The sequence below is a fragment of the Epinephelus moara genome, chromosome 16 (genome assembly GCF_006386435.1).
Source record: "Epinephelus moara isolate mb chromosome 16, YSFRI_EMoa_1.0, whole genome shotgun sequence".
Lineage (NCBI taxonomy): Eukaryota > Metazoa > Chordata > Actinopteri > Perciformes > Serranidae > Epinephelus > Epinephelus moara.
This window is the reverse complement of record NC_065521.1, coordinates 12,704,852-12,726,517: the sequence shown is the minus strand read 5'-3', so window position 1 is coordinate 12,726,517 and position 21,666 is coordinate 12,704,852. Positions and strand designations below refer to the sequence as shown.

The 21,666-nt window shown below is 39.6% G+C and overlaps 1 protein-coding gene across 1 annotated transcript in view; it reads left to right on the top strand.

The window, feature by feature from the left end:
- ctnnbl1 (catenin, beta like 1) overlaps nucleotides 1–21,666 on the top strand; it is a 109,606-nt gene that overhangs the window by 31,894 nt on the left and 56,046 nt on the right. The window contains exons 9-11 of the mRNA XM_050064423.1: nucleotides 2,417–2,475; nucleotides 3,200–3,348; nucleotides 12,143–12,324. Coding sequence (XP_049920380.1) covers nucleotides 2,417–2,475; nucleotides 3,200–3,348; nucleotides 12,143–12,324 — 390 coding nt within the window. The remainder of the gene's footprint in view (nucleotides 1–2,416; nucleotides 2,476–3,199; nucleotides 3,349–12,142; nucleotides 12,325–21,666) is intronic.

Below are 21,666 nucleotides of genomic sequence, written 5' to 3'. Positions count from 1 at the left end.
ACACTTGGATCACTACGGATGAGCAGTATGGAGATACTTTGTGGATTCAATTTTGTGTTCTTGGACGTTAGTCTGGGGCGCTGTACGCCATTAGGTGTGCTGGCCGCTCCCCCTGCTGATCTCCGCAAGGGATGTGAGGACTCTAAAACTTCACCAGGGCCTCCATCAGCATATGGGTGAGTAGATAATGGCTGAATTTTCATTTTTGGGTGCACTATCCCTTTAAGACGGCTTGAGTGGTATCTTTTTTTTCATACCCTCATGAAATCTCAGTGGGGTATAAGTTATTTGGTATTAGTGTGCAGTGGTATCCCTCCCCATTTCCACATGACACCTGGCATGTTCTCTACTTTCCCCAAGCTCTCTTAGTATGATAAATGCACAATGTCAAGAAAGTTAATGTTCTTATACCTAAACAGAAACTAAACAAAAAGACTAAGACTTACCACAGCTTAATTGACTCCTCGCTAAGCCCCACACCTTTTTGATGTTCCATCAAGTTTTTGGAGCTAGCATGGAGCCCAAACTGTGACTAACTGCACTCCTTGAATAAATATCACATTTTTGGAAAAACGAAAAAGTTATTTCAGATAGAACCCGACAGGAGGGTCTAAAATGTGTGTTTGAAGGATATATCTAGGATGTCAGACTCACTCAGCAGCAACAACAGGTTAAAAAGACAGTTTGAAGCTAAAGCCGAACTATAGGCTACAGATCACAGTGTAAAAGTGAACCACCCCATCACTGCTGATCGACACAGAAGACAATGAATATAAAGGGAAACGATGCCAATATTGAACCAGCTGTGTGGCATCGCAGTGTGTGCAGATTAAGGTATCTGGCTACCCCCATGCTGCCGCCAGCACTTGGACCTCTGATGCCGGACATGCACGGAGCTCTGGGAGAAGCCAAACAATGTTCATCTGTACACACTGTGATGACACACAGCTGGTTGGATATCTGCAAAGTTTCCCTGCTTCCCTTAACTGGTTCTTGTACAGCAGGGTAGGTCTTTTTGCAGTGTTGTAGTCATTAAAAAGCAGATGCTGCATGTGTATATATTCAGTAGGCTAAACCTTCAGTAGCTAGCTAGCAAACCCTACACTTTTCAGGGTTTGATTTTGGTTCTGGAACAGGGAAGAAATGTATATCTCCTTCCAACCTCTCCAGGTAGCGAGTATCATTAATACATGTGCCCCAGGCTTAATGTTTAGCCCGAAATCAACAAAACTAGCCTGAAGGAAATCTGAAATGGTTGCATGAGAGACAGTGGAGCACAGCTGTGTTGTTTTCGGACCCTGATCTGAGCTGGCCCCAACGCTACGCTATGATTGGTCAGTCTGCATCTGGGAACAGGACTTAGCAAAGGGTCAGTTGCCTGGTTAAAACATTGAAACGCACACGTCATTCAAACTAGACAGAAACAAAATAAAACTCACCAAAACAGTTTATTAAGTCTTGTTAGTCAACTGCTTAGTCAGTTGACTGTTCCAATAATCTCCAACTCTGGTTTGAACAAAATAAATCCTTAATTCACTGAGTTAGACATGAAAATATGCCATTTTTCCCCACTGCCTGTCTCTCTCTGCTGTTGCTGGCCAGCTCTTAACAGTCCTGTGACATTGTCCCTACCACCACCAGCTGCCTGTTCCACCGGTAGAGACCAAAGACTGACCTCTGGTGGTGCGTGATGTGCATCACATACAATAAGTTTGATGGAAAGAGGAGTATCTGTATTTTTAACGGCATTGAAAATCATACCATCAGGATCTTTCAGTACCCTGGTATACCATATTACTGCCTAAGCCTATTTTGAAGCACCAGTGACTGCCATCAGGGCCACCACAATCTGATGACTGACAGCTGTCAGCCTTAGATGATGGCATCTGCCCAACCCTAGCCCATAGAAAGTAAAAGCACAAAATATTGTCACTAGACATGGGCTTACGGTCTGCCACTTGCTGATGTCATTGTAAAGGATTCCTGGGTGTTGACAGCCTTAAATTTAAGACATGTGGCCCTCACTGCCATTCAGGGCCACAAAGAAGTAGAATTGTGTGTTTTATAAAACATTTTATTACTTAGGCCTAGGTGGAATAACCTGTGTGGATGTATATTTTTCAGTGCCCTCATTTTCCCTCATTTTCTCTCCCTGGAGGTCCTTGTAGCCAATGTGTTAGTCACTGTTTATGCTCACTGTATGCCTTTGTAGCGCTTCAGTCATTCCCTCCCTTTCTTTGTCCTTTTCTCTTTTGCTTTCCTTCATCTATCCACTTAAACCTTTTTTTTCTGTCCTCCCTTCCGCTCCCTAAATGTCTGTTTTTTGCTACCATCTCAATTTAATCTCCCTGTTGTCTTGTTACTCCATTTTTATCTCTTCGTCTTCCTCCTACTGCATTTCTTCTTTTTTCCACAGATACAAGAGAACTATTGGGAGAGATGGATGGCATTGATGTGTTACTGCAGCAACTATCTGTAAGATTTTGCTTTACTCTCTATTTTTAGTTTGCTTTACCACTACCCTTCTTATTATCCATCATTCATTGCAGCCTCGCAAGAGTAAATCTCAGTCAATTCTCAAACATGAGCGTCTCCTGAGCCAAGATTTAACATAAGCAGTGTACTGTATGGTGGTGCTCTAACCTGTGGGTGCACATCACTTCCAGTATAACCCTAAGCAAATGTTTTACTTTATTTCCAGCCTTACAAATCACCCCACCTATACATACTGTGAGCGGACAATAGTTACCCATCAAATAGAGATGCGAAGTCCCTCCCCTTCTGGTGGGCCATCATGGGACCTGAAAAATGATCTATTAAACTGGTAACCATGAGTGTAATTCATGGCACAATTCAAATGGGATCAAAAACTTTGTCTTGCCATTGACTATTGTACATGTTTTTTCCGAAATAAGGTTCCATGGGGGACAACAGAAGGGGAGGGACTTCTTCTCTTTATTAGCTATTGACCAGCAATTTTTTAGTGGCTATTGGCCTTTTCCCTTTCCTTTCTTTTCTCTCAATTATAATATTAACCTGGCTAACATTTCTGTTATGCCAGGCCTATTCCTTCTCATATCACCCACATTCCCAAACTACCCTAATAAACTACTCCACAAGCTGTTGCTGTGGTTTAAAGAATTTCCTTCTCAAACACGCCTGCCTGGGATTTCTGTCTAAATGCCCACTTCACTCTCAGGTGTTCAAACGCCACAACCCGTCCACAGCCGAGGAGCAGGAGATGATGGAGAATCTCTTCGATGCTTTGTGTTCTTGCCTAATGCTGCCGGCCAATCGGGACCGCTTCCTCAGAGGGGAGGGGCTTCAGCTAATGAATCTCATGCTCAGGTGAGGCTGCAGTACAGTCTAAGAAATGCCAGCACTGGGACTCACTCCTAGGCTACTTATGGAAGTGTTGGGTACATTTCCTTCCTCATAAAACATTTGCAAATCTGATTGTGGATGCTGACAGTCCTGTACTACTTTTTTCCCTCATTTTCTTTAACCAGTGTAGCATGATAGCATAGAGAAATTAGCAAGCTAGCTAACTAGCTTGCTGCTTTGTGAGTAAATTTTACCAACCTAATGCATCATCGTTACACAGCGTAGGAAAGCACATTGCTATCACCAGATAAGTGACAACTTTGCTCAGGTCATTTCCAGTAAACACTGTGAGATTGGCATTAAAGCATGATGGACTTAGCAAGCTAGCTAGCTAACTAGCCAGGCGATTTCAAATGGCAGTTTCAGATGGAGGAAAAAGAGGATCACCTCCTCAGTTTGTTTTAGGAAGAGCTGTGACGGTATGAAACACAAGCCTTAAAATTTACGGGTTATGCTATTGAATAATGAGTGTTACAGCGTCAGAATGGAATGCTGCCACCGTCGTAAAGATAAAGTGGAAATAAGACATTGTAACCACCAAAGTGCCACCAACCAGAACTGGCAACCTGAAACTAGAGGTCGATTAATTAGTCGGTTTGGCCGATTAGTCGGTGCCCATACAAACTATATTTAAAGGTTAAACTTGGCTTCGATAGTGGCCAATGGCTGGGCAGCCTCTACCAGTCACATGAGTGCGTATATCACAGACTGGTGCTGAAGAAACAAGGGTTGTGTTACATAGTCAGTGGGTACAGCTCCAGAGAAAGCAAGTCCCTTCTGCTCTGTGACTGTGTCTAAGTGTACTGTATTTCTCTTTAACATGTATTAACATGAATTTTTGGGCTGGACCACAACAGCGGGGCAAAGTCTGTGACTGAGTGAATGCCACCACTTCCTGTTTAAGATTTGTTTATTTGTTTATTTCTAGGATCCCCATTAGCTGATGTCATGAGATTGAAAGCACTCTAGCGTTCCATATACGTTCCAGCCATATACTAGGTTTTGATCTAGTCTTGTTTACATCCATGCTACCTTGCAGTCTTCTTCTTCCTTGCCTTTTTTGGAGCATTACTGTATTTCTTTGCATATTTGCAACTGTTGATAAGTGAATAAGGTAAAACTGGCTGCAGGAATTTCTGTTACACGGCCAGTGTATTTTTTAGCCATGCCAGCTCTTGCTGCTCACTCCATCACCCTGCAGTGGTTTTACTTAGGAAATGCTGTCATCACTGGCAGTGATAAGTATCACTGCATACAAAATGTAGTTCAGTATCACAGTGGGAATCAGTTAATGGAGCTAATAAACATATTTTCAGTTACTGCACTTAAATAACCAACATCCATTCATGATTAATACCAAGGAACTTCTTTGTTTGCATAGTTTCAATGTGTAGCAATGAATACATTTGATCCACAGCTAACATTTTTTTTTTTTGTAAATGATTGTTTTATTTTATGTTCCTATTTATGTACTCAGGAAAATGAGATCTCCATCTCAATGGGACTTACCTGATTAGATAAAGGTTTTCATATATATATATATATATATATATGTATGTATATACAGTCAAGCCCGAAATTATTCATACCCCTGGCAAATTTTGACTTAAAGTCACTTTTATTCAACCAGCAAGTTTTTTCTTGATTGGAAATGACACAGGCGTCTCCCAGAAGATAATAAGACGATGTACAAGAGGCATCATTGTGGAAAAAAATATTTCTCAGCTTTTATTTACATTTGAACAAAAAGTGGCATGTCCAAAATTATTCATACCCTTTGCAAACTGTCACAGTCTATGGGAAAATCCAAAGTTCTATACCATTCCAAATAGTCCAAGCTGTTCTAAAGCATCCTAACTATCCTGATTCCTTGGGAACAGCTGTTTTAATCAACTCAGCAGGTGAAAAACAGCAGCTCTCTGCAGTTGGTTTGTGGACAGTCATGGCTAAGACAAAAGAGCTCACTGAGGACCTGCGGCTGCGCATTGTGGCTGCTCACAAGTCAGGAAAGGGCTATAAGGCCATATCTAAATGTTTTCCAGTTCCAGTGGCTACAGTGCAAAGTATTATTAAAAGATACAAGACGTTCCGCACTGTGGAAAATCTCAGAGGACGTGGTCGGAAGCCAAAAGTGACACCTGTGCTGGCCAGGAGGATAGTGAGAGCTCTGCTGGTGGCAACGTCTCAAGGCAGACAGTCCAACGGACACTGTACACTGCTGGGTTCCACGGACGCAGACCAAGGAGGACGCCACTTCTCCAGATAAGGCACTACACTGCTGGGTTCCACGGACGCAGACCAAGGAGGACGCCACTTCTCCAGATAAGGCACACAAAAACCCGCTTGGCCTTTGCAAATGCTCATCTGGACAAAGAAGAAGACTTCTGGTCTTCTGTTTTATGGTCAGATGAAACAAAAATTGAATTGTTTGGCCACAGTGATGTATCCTTCATTTGGCGTAAAAGAGGAGAAGCCTTCAACCCTAAGAACACCATTCCCACTGCTTTGGGGCTGTTTTTCAGCCAATGGACCAGGGAACCTGCTTTGGGGCTGTTTTTCAGCCAATGGACCAGGGAACCTAATCACAGTAAACAGCACCATGAAAAAAGAGCAATACATCAAGATTCGCAACAACAACATCAGACAGTCTGCAGAGAAACTTGGCCTTGGGCACCAGTGGACATTTCAGCATGACAACGACCCAAAACACACAGCATAAGTGGTGAAGAAATGGTTAGCGGACAAAAACATTAACATTTTGCAGTGGCCCAGCCAGAGTCCTGACTTGAATCCAATTGAGAATCTGTGGAGGGAGCTAAAGATCAGGGTGATGGCAAGGAGACCCTCCAACCTGAAAGAGTTGGAGCTCATCGCTAAAGATGAATGGGCAAAAATACCAATGGAGACATGCAAAAAGATGGTCAGCAATTATGGGAAGCGTTTGATTGCTGTAATAGCCAATAAAGGCTTTTCTATTGATTATTGAGAAGGGTATGAATAATTTTGGACATGCCACTTTTTGTTCAAATGTAAATAAAAGCTGAGAAATATTTTTTTCCACAATGATGCCTCTTGTACATCGTCTTATTATCTTCTGGGAGACGCCTGTGTCATTTCCAATCAAGAAAAAACTTGCTGGTTGAATAAAAGTAACTTTAAGTCAAAATTTGCCAGGGGTATGAATAATTTCGGGCTTGACTGTATATATATATATATATATATATATATATAACATGATTTTGACAGTCAGTCATTGTATCTGATTCTTTGTTCATACCCCTACACAGTTTTTGCTTCACCACTATTCTTGGTTGAGAAATAATTTCAGGCTATTTTTACAGGTAATTAATTACTGTTCAGCAAGTATTGATGCTACAATGGGTTTCTTTGTAAGCAATAATAACAATGCTTGTTAGACAAGAAAAACAAACATGTAGAGACATTGCAGACTGTTAATATTTAAAAAAAACAAAAAAACAAAACACCATTTCAGCAAGTCAGAGCTACAAAAAGATATTTATTGCAGTACTGCAGTTAATAACTAGGTATAATAATCAGTGTCAGTTAGGTTAGTTTTTACAAATTCTTCATAAGATTTCCAGAAACATCAATCAATCAATTCAGTCAATTTTATTTATAAAGCCCAATGTCACAAATCACAATTTGCCTCACAGGGCTTTACAGTATGCGACATCCCTCTGTCCTTAGGACCCTCGCAACATAAATGCATTACCTATGAAGTATGTTCCCAGTGTAACATTAACCTCCTACACACATTAAAGAGGTACATTAATGTAGAATTTACAACACTAAGTGCTTCAGTGCTATAAAAAGCTTATTTAAAGAGAAAATATGCAGTGTTGATCTCAGTACAGAACATCCGTCTATATACCGTCTCACTTCAGAGCCTTTCCCCCCAGTGATCTCTGTACTGTGAAAATTTGAACACTCATAGCGTAACAGTCTGTAGCGCTGCACAGAACAGCACGTCTGTCTACTCTATTGCCTGGCGAGTCTGCCAGTCCAATCAATCAACAGTTGGTGGAGTGCAGCAAGGCAGAGATGTGACCTTAAAGAGTCATAAAGACACATTACACGCATTTATGAAACCTTCACAGCCTCTGCACCCGTGCGTTGATAATCACATCATTGGACACGTAGATTTAAGGCTCGGATCAATATCTCATTATTGGATGCAAAAACCCTTTTCTGCGAAATCATCCACCAGGGAAACAGAGGAAGAAAAAGACAGAAAGGGAGGAGGATGAGGAAGAGCAAACCAAGATATGACTTTGAGAAAATAATAGTGAATTTGTAAGAATGGAAGAGAATTTCATTTCTTATCCTTTTCACTCTGCATAATACTTAACAGTGCAGGGAGTACAGAACATGAGCTTTGTCTGAAACAAGATGAACATTGGTAAGGGCAGGTGGATTTATACTTGTGTGGTAAACAGCGATCCTATTGCAGATCGCTCGGATGTGGAAATTGGGCTTTCTAAAGTCTGAGATAATAAGTTTGTCTATCTCAGACTGGGCTTTAGGCTTCAAATTTTTAACAGAAAGCTTGCATTACAAACTGGAGGTGTGGGGTTTTAAAGATGTATACGTCTACCAGTCAGAGAAAGATGTTTTAAATAAAGATAGTAGGCTTTAGAGTTAAGAGTTCTCAACTTTGTGGAAGTTACTAAATCGCCAGAGGACCCCTTTAAATCAGCATTTTTTTTTAATTTTTTTTACCGTATCCTGCATTATCAGTTTAATTATAGTTTTCAAAAGATCAGCTCTTGCTTTCTTGCCAACACAATGCAAGTGCGAAAACAAGACAGAGCATAGGATGCAAAAAACAAAAAAACAAAAATCCTCTCCTCTCACTGAGACACATTTATTGGTTTTCCATCAAAAACTCAATTTCAATTCCTACCAGGCCTTTTTAGTCTTGTGCTACATACAGATTTCACACCTGGTGTCTTGATGAATTCCTGGCGCAGCTAAATGTTTGTCAGACCAGACACCTTCTCCCTAAAATTGTGATGTGCTGCTGCCATTTTTACATACACGTGTAAGAACCTGTTAGCAGTTTATGGTGAGTATAGCACCAGTAGTTGTACAAAAGTACTGAATAATTTAATATTTCCTTTCCTGGCATACATTAAAGCCCTAAAATTTAATCTTTGTTCAGAAAAAGTTACATATTAAGAAGGTTTTTCCATTTAAAAAAAGCCCATCATGCCTTAAAATGTCTTTGATGTACCTCTGAGAGGCGGGACTAGTTTGCACAGTTTGTGAAATGAGGCAAACTAGTCCCGCCTCTCAGCTGCTCGCCTGCAACTTGAGTGTACCTGTTCACCTTTGAATCTGCTCATCGTTCTCTACAACATTAGAAAAATAACAGTAATAGATGACATGAGCCTTCGACTTGAGTACAATATCAAGCAGCTAATAAGGTGTTACCAATGTTAGATAAACCTCGTCCCTGACTGCCAACTCTGACAAGTTGAAAGCGAAAATTAAATTTAGCTTGCAAAATACCAGTACCTAGCTACACCTAGCTTCTCCTCGCAATTTGATGGGATTGGTTCCTCAGACATGTGACCAATAAAAAGCTGGCTGTCTAAATCCATGTTTTTGAGCGTGTCATGGGGGCTGGGGTGGAGGCTCAGCCATGGCAATGACTGCTTATATTGCTCATGATTTGTCTGGTAGCATAGAAAAAAACCATATGGACACGTTAACAAAGTTAAAAACTTGATTTTTATTTGATGGAGTATTTAACCTCCTCTACTCACACCACCCTGCTATAAACCCAATTTTGTCCCCAGGCAGGACTGGGGATCCTCAGGGGAAGATTGCAGGTCAACACTATATGCCACATAGAAGTGGTAGACATCATCTGAAAACTGGAGCCTGACGATTAATAAATGCAGCTCAGCACATTGTGTTTTGGTCGGTGTCTATTTAAACTTAGAACATTATGATGTAAGCATTTGATGGCTATTCCGATGTTCAACAATATCTTGTTAGAAGCAATTTTTTGAGTCGATATCAATGTTAAACATATTTGATACTAAATTTAAGCATTTTTACCACTCAAAAATTGATGAAAATGGTCATAAATCCCTCTAAAATACCACATTAAGACACCAAGATCTTGAGGAACACCATATAAAAAGCCATGCTGTGATTTGGTATCAAAAACCTTTGACATTTTGAGATTTCTGTAAGAATTGCATTTCTCAGTGATTGGATGGCGAGTGCTTTTGTTTCTGGAAACTGCTGAGAAACTCCCATATTTTCAGTATATCGATGAGAGCCATATAACCTCTGAATGCCCTCAGTCTCTAGTTTGTGGCTGTAAAGTTTGATGAGGCTGTGATTATCCTAGAGGTCACAATAGGTCATTTTATGCAGTGAAGGTCTGTTGGACAGGTCTGTTTAAAAATGGTCTCACTTCAGTATAATGGCTACATTGGGGACTAACATCATCCCACATGAATAAGGTTTTCCAGTCATACCAAATTTATGCAATTTCAAGACTGTTCAGGGACCCCAGTATGCAGAAATATTCAAATACATTTGGCAAAAATAACACATTTGTACTGCATGAGAAAAACAACATGGTTTTTGCACCACACTTCATTGGACTAACACATAGTGGGCATGTCTGTCAATGTATCATTCAGATATGTTGAGGTGAGAGATCAAATGACGGCTTTAAAAATGGCCATGCCAGTTTTTCCCTTGCCAAATATTGGCCTAAATTTGGAGTGTTATTTAACCCTTTGCCTGGCAAGTTAGCATTACATGTTAGCCGAGGACGCCAGTGTCCAAATGGAGTGAAAAAGGTTAAAGTGCCTTTGAGATTTTTGAATGTACAGTTCCCCTATTTTTTGTGGGAATTTGGCCATTTTCTGATTACACTACGAGAATATTTTGGTCTGACTTTGGGGTGTATAGGCTGATCATGTCCATCAGCACAGGTAAGAAAACTTCTCAGCAAGGGCATATCTTTGAGTGATTAAGTGTCATTTACAATTTCATTTGAATATAAAACCTGCTGCTGCCATGCTAACACCCACTAGACATCAACACTAGTAGAGTTCACGACACCAGGATGTTGAGTTAAGTCACCAACTGAATTGCCTAGTTTCCCTTCAGAAAGTACACTGTGTATCGCTCCCCCCTGGCCTCTCCAGCCGTCCATCATATATAATGTGTCTGTCTGGAGAACCAGACTCAACTGCCTGAAATATGTGTCCCTCCTCTGAGATAAACACTGTCATCTGTCATTGGTGGGAATGGAGGAAATGACAGTGTGACAGACAGCTACATTTCCCGAGAGGAGGCGTGGGGTGGGGGTTGGGGGGGTTTAGACGGAGCAGGAAACAGTTGGTCCCCTTATCGTGCCAATGCTTTAATGATGGAAAACAGATGAATATCTGCATTACAATTTATTTGTTTGACAGAACACACATTTTCTTTTATTGTGGTAGTTTATTGTTTGACTAATTTGTTTGACATCGTGAAACAGCTTTTCAGAATTAACAGCAAAACAATTGCTTGTTTTATCTTATTTAGAATGTATTTTTTTAACTTTCTATTACTTTGTTAAATATATTGTGCGGCTCACAATGACAATAATCAGTAATTTAGTTAAAGGCAGACTCTGATTTTGTTATAACTCACCTGTGAGTTGGGGTAAGAAAACATTTGGGAACATTTTCTTTGCTTTTGGGCGTTTCTCATTAGTTCTTGTGCAGACTAATGGACTCTGATGAGCTGACAGTAACAAGTAAAAATAATATCAATTAAATATATTCAGTGAGCAGAAATATGTGGAGTCAAATCTCAGTGGGCCTCATGCAAGAACATTTTCACATCATTATCCTGAACTTTTTGCTGGTACCATGTTACCAGAGACTTAAAAGAAGTATCTCCCCCCTGCAAAGCTGCTGTAAGAAATCACCAGACGGAAGTATAACTAATGTAGAAGTGTCAGTAATATTCGGAAACCTGAAAGAGCTATTAAGTATTAATAGAATAGTGTCATCAGATCCGTACCGCACTGTGACATAAATAAAGATTAAATGGTTTGACTTTGAGCTTGATGCTAAAAAACGTCTTGCTCAAACAAAATGGAACAAGGGGAAAAAATTAAGCCATGTAATGGGGATGTGGTGAACATAGTGGTAAGAATATTTAAAAAAAAAAAAAAAAAATCTTGTAATATATTTAATGTCAAAGTGTGAACCGAAAGCAGCCTCACCAAATGTCTTCTGGGAGTCTTTAGGAACTTCTAAAAGAACGGCAGTGGAAGATCTGAGGGTTCTTGTTGGGACATAAAATGAAAGGTGGCCACTGATATATGAAGGTGCTAGACTATGCAAGTCTCTGCAGGCAAGTAAAAGGACTTTAAAATGATTTCTAAAAGATATAGGACAGGTAGCCAGTGAAGTGCATGCAAGCAGAGGGCTTATGTTGTCCAAACTATACTGGTTATTTGGTTATTAATTCTGGCTGCAGTGTTCTGCATTGACTGTAATTTTCTCAAAGACTTATTAGGGAAAAAGAGAGCTGCAATAATCTAAAGGACTTGTGATAAAAGCATGTATCAGTGCTTCAGCATCATTCTGAGTTAGAAGTGGTTGAATTTGAAAAAAACCCAAAACACTTCATTGCCAATGTGCATGCTCTGTATATTTATTGAAACAATGAATAACTGTCAGTAACTCAGCATCGTTTCCCCTCTGTGCTGCAGAGAAAAGAAAATGTCTCGAACCAGTGCTCTGAAGGTCCTGGACCATGGGATGATTGGACCAGAGGGAGCAGATAACTGCCATAAGTTTGTGGACATCCTGGGATTGCGAACCATCTTTCCACTTTTCATGAAAACCCCCAAGAAGATGAAAAAAACTGGTACTTCAGAGAAGGAGCATGAAGGTCAGTCACTAATTACAACGAGGCAACAGCAGACACGATTTCTTCATGAAGGCTGGAATGAGCTGTTTTGACCTGTTCTAGTAGTTTGATCTGTTGAGCAAGCAGTGAAAGCACTGGTGTGTGTGTGTGTGTGTGTGTGTGTGTGTGTGTGTGTGTGTGTGTGTGTGTCAACACTTAATCAGAACAATTTTTTTTGGACTTGTGCCAAGTGGTTTTGCCCACTGTGAGGCATCTAATCTGCTGGAAATATAACTCAAGAAGTTTTTTTCCAACTTTATTGAAAAAAATTCAATTCATTCAAAAATATACATAAGGAGTAGAGGTGGTGCTGCCTGTTAACACAATTTAGTACTAAGTAACCTTAGTTGAATCCAGGTTTATGTCTGAAGGTACAAATTACAGATGTCCGTAGACATCTCATCTGCAGGCTACTGCAACTCCACATTGCAGCCTGTAACAACAATGTTACATAAGACATGTATGTAAACTGTAACTGCAACTTGACTGTTAGTAGAGGCATACATCAAAAGGTGGTGATTTTAGTTTGGCATTTAAATAAAGTTTTTTTCTCCCTGTTGGCCTGGTGGCTCACCATGCCTGTACAATTATAGGGGAAACATTGGAAATCAACCCACTGGGACAAAAGCACACAAGTCGCCTCTCTGATAATGACACAGTTCAGATCAATGGCTTCTGCACACACAGTGAAAAAATGTTTGGGAAATTATTTCTAGCGTTTCCACATGCCTGGGAGAATCGCTATTGCGGACTAGGTTGTGGTAACATGTTAGTTTAGATGATGACTGACAGTGCTGGGGATACTTTTTTAACGTCTGTCAAGTCTCATCATTTTTGTTATTTGTCAAGTAAAGAAATCTTTAGTTTGCTGACTGTACTAATTTAAGCGATTGCACTAATCACCACGGGTTAATTTCTTTCCTGTCCTGCGTCTAGTTTTCTGCAATGTGTAGTCGCACCCTTTTCCTGCAGACACACTCGATCCTAATCTGCTCATGTATCACGCTTTGCTGCCTCTTCGGCCTGTCAGTTTACACTATCAATCCAATCTTGATTGATTTTCCTGCCTGCGCTCTCGAACCTCTCTTGTCTCTGAGTGAGAGATAGAGGAAGTGCAAACAAGAGCCAGAGAGAGAAAAAGAGAGGATGTCCATGTGATACAGGGTGAGAGAATCAAATAGAGAAGAGAGTGAAAGAAAAAGGTAGAAGCCCTGTCCATCTCTCTGCTCTTTGTTTGATTACCTACGTCCAAAATGTGGAACCCTTCCTCTCTCTCTGTCTGTATTAATTAAGTTTGATTCATCCGGTGGGGCTTCCCAGCCCTGCAGAGGAGAACAAATTGTCTTCCATTGTGTCCCGTCTCACCCAGGGACTGGATGAATTAACCTTTGACCTCCTCGAGCAGCAGGAGGAAGAGTGGGAAGATAACCCGTCCTAACAGTTAAACCTTCTCCTCCCTGTGTGTTGAAGCCGCCGGCAAAGCGGACACACGCTTAGAAGACAGGCTTTAAAAAGAGATGTGGAAATCCACCCTGGAGGCTCTTTCTCCCTGTGAGGCTTAGCACGTGTGGTCGAGATTTATGTGTATCTCTCAACCGAAACTGCATCTTGAGAGCCACAGTATAATGTATTTTTGGAAGGGTAAAAATCAGTATGATGTTGGCCTTTTAACTCAGCTGCTCTGTTTGTTGAAACCTCCTGCTTTGAAGTTAAATGGTAAAAGCAGTTTAGGATACTTCACAGCCAACTTGGCCGTAACTTCCACATGCTTCGTAATGTCATATTGTTTAAATAAGCATAAATAGAGAAACATTACTTGCTTGCATCTTCAAGATATCCTGTGGAACCTACTGTACTACAAGTTAAAATATCGTAACCAAATACTTTTGGTCATATGGGCTTTAGACATCTAAAAAAATAACAAGACAATAACCAAATCTAGTTAATGGTTTAGCATCTTGTTACCTGTACATCACAAAAGTAGACTTACTCATGAGCTGCTCCAACAATAAATTCTGTGTCTGTCCAGAAGTTCATGTTCATTTTAATACATCTTCATGAAATCCACTCTCTCTGCATAAGGTCTCCAAGCCAAGAGGAGAATTACACTTGTGCATATTCATAAGTTTCAGACTTTTATGAAATGCTGTATTTCATCTGATAACAGTGCAAGAAATCATGAATTGCAAGTTTTATCATTTACAGTATATTCATAAGCTAGAAAATTGTGAACTCCAGTTAGGGCTTAATACTACACAACTTTCACATAGCCACATAGAATGATATGTTAATGTTATATTTTACCCCAAAGCCACAAACATCAAACCATTTTTAAACTAGTCTACCCTAATAATTAGGGATGCACTGATCCGGTATCTGGATGGAATATCGGCCCCGATATCATCAAAATAGATGGATCGGGTATCGGAAAATGCAACCTATACCTGAGGCGATCCTTTCCCTTTAAATCTATTGTGATTTCTTAGGAAAGAACTGTGTGGTCATCAATGCCTGATGCCCAGTCTTTTCTGTTCTACATGTAAAGGTATATAGCTTTTTAGGTCAACCATGGTATTGGATCGGGTATCGGCTGATACTCAAAGCCACAGCATCGGGATCGGTATCAAAACTGAAAAAGCTGGATCGGTGCATCTCTACTAAGAATAATGGCAGATTGCAATTAAAACCATTACTGAAATACCGTGACATAAATTCTAAACTCACTGTTCAGTGAGTTAACGTTGTTTATATGTATGTGTTCCCAAGGTTAAGAATAAACTTTCACAATTAAGTTATTGAAATAGTTCATAAGCATGGGAACCATTGGTTAATTAATTGATCAGAAAATCAGTCCGAAACTATTTAAACGATCAATTGATTCTTTCATTTTTTCCTAGGCAACAATGTCAAACATTTGATAGTTTCAGCTTTTCAAATGTGAGGATCTGATGCCTTTATCACATCATATTGCAATTTTAGGGTTTAGGACTGTTGCTCACACAAAACAAGACATGACATCACTGAAAGTGTATCACTGCTGCACTGTCAGCTACTACAGTCATTCAAACATGTAGCACAGCAGCACTCAATACACATCATGCAAAGCAAAAAGAATGGACTAAGTTCAAAAGTAAGAGAGCGTTATTACATACAAACACATAAAGCACCCATACACACATGAATAGCCAATATGATGGGAAAAATTTAAAATAAGAGTGGTTTCTAACTGTGTTCAATTCAGCCATTTGTTTCATGGTAAGATGGCGATGCTTTAGTTGGACTTTGCCACCACAGTGATGGCATTGTTGTTAGAAAACAGAACTATGTTGAGCCATCTTAACATTTAATCGCCAGACTGAATATATATTGCATATATCGGTAATTCAGTTCTTCCTAGTCAAAAATAATCCATAACATCATACTTCCTTGGACAAATGACATCATTTTTGCCATTCATGTATAATTGGCTTTTAATGTCTGATATCCACAACGTCATTTTTGATATCCAGAATAAACATGCAATTCAGCCATTTGTGCTTTCATGGTATGAGCATTCTGGATACCTGCAGTAGAATTATGTTCATAAAAACTTTCATTTTAGATATTTTCAGTTTTTACTAGTCATAATTTTCATTTCTGATATTCAATCTGAAAAATCCACAATACATTTTTGGATATCTGCAATTGCATTGTTAATAATAATTCTACTCAGAGGTATCTGAAATTGCATTTTTACTAGTCATAATGCCAATTGTGGATATCTGTACTGAAATATTTCCAGTCAAAATGTATTTTTGGATATTCAAATGAACATTATGGATATGTAGAATTTTTTCCCCAATTTGGATATCTGAAATTAGAATAATGACAACTAACAATTGAATTGTAGATATCTGAAATAGGAGTGTTTCGTAGAAAGAATCCTATTGGAAAAAAATGACCTTTCCATGGATATTTGAAATTGAAAACCTGTTACACATGAATGGCAACAGTGAAGTCATTTGTTTTAGGAAGAATGTCATTGTGGATATCTGAATTATTATTTTTTTGACTAGGAAAAATTGAATTACAGATATCCGCAATATATGTCCAGTCAAGTTTTTAAATGTTAGAATGGCCACTTATACTTCTTAAGGATTTAAAGATATCTTGAATTTAGTTTTGCCCATTACAGTACAAGCTGTATATCTTGAGATGAAATTTCTACTCTTGAGAATGTTATTGTGGATATCTTTAATTACCATTCTGATTGGTAACAATATTATTTTAATCTTAGAGAAATGCTATTATGTATATCTAAGATGTAATTACAGATAGGAGTGTGGTTTTACTAAATGTTAAAACAGCTTGCCATAGCAAAACGTATCAACTATCGGATTAGTCAGTTTTCAACCATACAAATGAACAGTTTTAACAATTAAATATGCTCATGCAAGTGTAGTTTTGGAATGAGTTTTCTATAATTAATCAATGTTATTTTTTCTATAAGAGATGCAGCCTGTATAGAATTTCCCATCATGTCTCCATTGATTTCTCTACCATAGGCGTAATGAGATGCCTGTCATAATAAGGCCTATTGAGTGAACCCTCTTTCTCTGTAAGACCACTAATTGAAAATGCTGTGAATCAAGTGGTTCTCCAGAATAACACAATAACACTGTAGATTAATTAACTATCAGGCGCTTCAAACAAAAGTAATTAGGAGGTAGGGACCTCTCTGTCCTTCTATTCTTAGTGCACTCTCTCTCTCACATTCTTTCCACTGCTCTCTCTATCATAAACCTCGGTGCATAGATTGATCCCCGTGAAATCCTTTCTGAAATTGACACAGTCCAAATGACCAGGGATTGCCAGGCCATTATTAGCACACAGAATGGCATAATTAATAGAGACATTCTAAGTGGAGAGGAAGAAAAAAAATCCAAACAACAAATTACATTTCTCTGCTCATAAATATCCTTGTCACAACACTGCCATTCACCTTGCTTTTAGGGTCTCAGTTTATTGGTGTATGTACTCTGTCATTACCACTGAAATGAGGTTGTATGATGGAAATTGGTGGCAGCCGGTTGTTATATTTAGGCAGCTAATGATGCGAGCGAGTGTGAGAGGGAGCAGAAGTAAACAACTAATTTACATGGCAAGGCACAATAGTCATAGCTCCGTCTCCCCGCTCCAACTCCGAAGAGCGCTTCTTTGTGTGCTCGCATGCGTGTGGGTGTTTGTTTGGTGGAGAGAGAGCGCACAAGGGAGAGGCTCAGGGAGGGAACAGGGGCCTTTGTAGTTGATATGTTTTGAACGCCACGCAAACACCTTCGAGTGAAGCGGATGCCCTTGGCGTGACCCTTATTTTCTAATGACTGCACTAAAATAACTAATGAGTGAGGCATGCTAGCACAAAGAGACTGGTATTAGAAAAACTGTCACATTTTGTGGCTCTGTAGTTGTGTTGGAAGTATGCAGCGAGGAGGGAGAATGTGAAAATAAGACGCGTTTATTAAAAAAAAGATAGCAGTTTCATTACAAAGATAAAAGATGGAACTTTATCAGCCCATTACTTTATCACCAGTATCTAGCCTCTGATATTAACAAATGGAGATTTAACGAGCATGACTGCATAGCATAATATATGAGACTAGATAAGTGCCTGTAATAGAGAAACTTGGTTATCAGGATTTAATGATGAAACTTGCGTCAAATATTTCAGTCAAAAGCAGAGAATCAAACGGAGCTCTCATTTGATCATCTCCCCTCCCGGCACGGAGCGCCTTTGGCTCAGATTGAGATCAGTAACATTTTTACATGATTCAAGTTTGATTGTAATCTGTGTTGTCAGAGTCATGCTGTGTAATCCTATTATTAGTGTATTTCAGAGGGAGAGATTTGCTGTTAGATCCCTGTGTAAAGACACATCTAATTAACATCTTCACGTTTGGTCTTTTCCTCTGGTGGGGATTGATCATGTTCAGTCTTGGTAAACTCATACGCTGATGAAACATGCTGTGGTATATTTAGTCGTATGTAATAAGGTTTTAGTTCAGAGCACTAAATATTCTGTGGAGGACAGAGTAAGATCAACATTTAGATGAAATGTATAATTCAGTAATACAACTGAAATTGAGTCACACTTTTTTGACTGCTACAGCCTACATAAGAAAATAAGAAAAGAAAAACATCTGAAACCAGATGATTTATAATATATAGTTAACACCGTTCAGCCACAACATTAAAATTACTGGCAGGTAATAACATGGCATATGTGCATAACATTGATAAACTTGTTACAGCGCAGTTTTCTGCTGGGTATCCATTGCTCTTGACATTTACATTGATGCAACTTGACAGGCTCCCCCCACCTAAACACTGTTGCAGACCAAGTACCCCCCCCCATGGCAACGGCACTCTCTGATGGCATTGGCCCCACAATGCCACACCCCAAAAACTGCTCAGGAATGTCCCAAGGAATGTGACAAAGAGCTCAAGGCATTTACCTAGCCTCCAAATTTCCCAGATCCCAATCAGAGCGAGCATTGTTGGGATGTACCCCAGAGGTGCCTCCCGATCCACAGTGGGGCCTCCTTGGGACTTAGCTCTGACCTGTTGAGGCATGGACCCCTGGGTGGGTCCTGTGGTGTCTGGCACTGGGGCACTGGCAGTGGATCCTCTGAGTCCTGTGAGTTGTGAGGTGGGGTACTGGCATCTCCCACTGTCGCTCGATCAGACTGGGATCTGGGGAATTTGGGGGCCAGGTGGACGCCTTAAGCTCTTCGCCCAGTTTCTCGGGCCATTCCCATTCACTTCATCTGTCAGTGGTTTAAATGTGGTGCCTCATAGGTGTATATTACTTGGTACTTGATGGCTTCCCCTAGTTATGCATTAATTTGACATTCTGGTATCTTTTAGGGTTCTTATGCATTGATTGATTGATTTTAGTCATTTTCAGGTCTGGATTAGTGTGAGAAAAAGCAAAAAAAAGAGTAAATGTAAAAATATTTGTATTTCTAGACTTCTGCCCCTATTTTTTTCTAATAAAAAATTCAGAATTTCTAAAAATTAATTTATCATATAAGCAGGGTTTTTCTTTGTGGGTTGGGGCAGGCAGCCAGCTTGACCAAAATGTTTACCTCTGTGTAAGAGAGTGCGGGCCAGAGCGAGCTTGATATTGTCAAAAGCATGCCAAGAAGTATGGTGTGGATGAAGGCACACGCCAAAGCAGAGCAACCACTTTTAAGTGGTCCAATCAAATGCAAAGGATTTGATTTGACACTCTAACCTCTGTTTCACGGAATACGAATGTAGGAAGCACCGGTGGGTTTACTTCCTCTTTGGGCAGAAATGTTTCACAGTGCAACATTAAGTGGAACTGATCTGTTAATTGATTTGTATGAGGTGCAGTACCTGGATACAATATTCTGGCAATTATTTGGCAGTTTAATAGCGTGCATAGTCAAAATGTACAACAGTTTTTTAAAAACAATTTACATAATAAACACCTAGCTATTTTTACTCAGATGTTAAATGTGGTCTGAAAATCTTCTGATAAGGAACTGATGTGAAGGAACCCTGCGCTTTCGTCTTGTTTCTCTGAGGCTACATCCACACCAATACATTTTTGTTTTAAAATGCACTACTGTTGCTCTGTCCACACTACTCTGATGTTTTGGAGCTCCTTAAATGGAGACCTTTGAAAACGCTGCCGACCCTGTTTTAGACTCCGGGGTTGGGTTTTTGTCTGAATGGGAGGAAACAGAGACACATAGTCATGTTTGCTTCCCATTGAGTCTTTTCAGTCACAACATGTGACGCCAGAACATTATCGCTAGGTCTACATACCCTTTGTAATTTCATCCTTCTTGTGAGGCTACTCCTCTCGTATAGCCTTGGCTTTCTCTGGTGATGGATAATGCTCCCGATACTGCCCTGATATACCTATTTGTACTCAGATGTCAAATACTGTCTGAAAAATATTTGAGTCTGGAAATGAATGGAACTTTGAAATAGAAGATATGGAGGGACCCTGGTAGATAGAGACCTTAATTTGACACAGTCAGTCAAATTTGGATAAAGCAGTAACATCAGTGTTTTATCCTAGGCAGAGCAGACGGTCACACTGAGCCAGACAGCATCCTGATACAAAACACAAGAGCCACAGACTCTAAACAACAACCACATTAGCTTTCCTTTAAAAGCTCATTCTTATCTAACTTACAAACATGAACACGTCCTTTGTTGAACCTTAGCCTGTTGAACGAGACACTAAAGACAACAGACATTCAAGAGCGCACTGCTAATGTCAGCTTTTAAAAAACACATTGACATTATTTCTCACCACAGAAACGGATGGCTACATTTCAGTTAGACTTTAATAACTCAGACCTTTTTATATCAGCCATTTTGAAGAGGAACCTAAAATGATTATATGTTGTTTGTTTCATAAGAAATTTGAATGAGAGCCATAATTCCTTGTTTTGTATATAGACAGAAAGAAATATGAGATTTTTTTCCCTCTGTAGTCACAGAATATTTCTTAGAGAAGGGAACAAAGCAACCATTCTGTTTAAGGTAGAGTTTGTATACTTTGTACAGAGCATGTGGTGCTTCATTCAGTAAACAGTGCTGTAATACTGTATTAGAAAATATTCAGCTATTTGTTATAGGTTCTATTTACAGTTACCATTCTGTTACCATTTTTTATACAAGAACTTTTCCAGGAACCCTCTTCAAGAATTCTTAACTTTTCTTACATTTTAATCTCAGTAATCTCACCATTCTTCTGGTGTGTCTCAGTTTTGAGAATGAAGCTGTACATGAGTTGTAGTTGTGTGGCACCTGTGTTTGACCATGCAACAACATTTGCCATTGCAACTCTCATCCTTAGTGTTCCATAACTTTCAGAAAGTACTTTTTGCCACCTGGAACTATTGAATGGAAACTAAATGTAGTTCCTAGTTCCCCAGGTCAAAACACAAGTTTAGTTGAATAGTTCCTCACGATGTCCGTGGTTCCCCAGAAGAAAATTCCTGAAGTGGAAATGACCAACAGGTAATGCTTTCTGTGGCCCAGGAACTGTGGAGGTGAAGTTTGCTGTGCTTAATGTAGCAAATTGATCAAACATGAACCGTGAGACCACTACAATATCTGTATAGCATTCAGACTGTTAGGGATGCACCAAAATGAAAATTTGTGGCCGAAGCCGAAGCCGAATATTATTAAATGCTTGGCCGAATACCGAGTACCGAATACCGAATATCATTGTTTAGTTTTTCATTAGTTTTTGCAGATGAACCCCCTCCAGATTAGTGTTGTCACGGTACCAAAATTGGG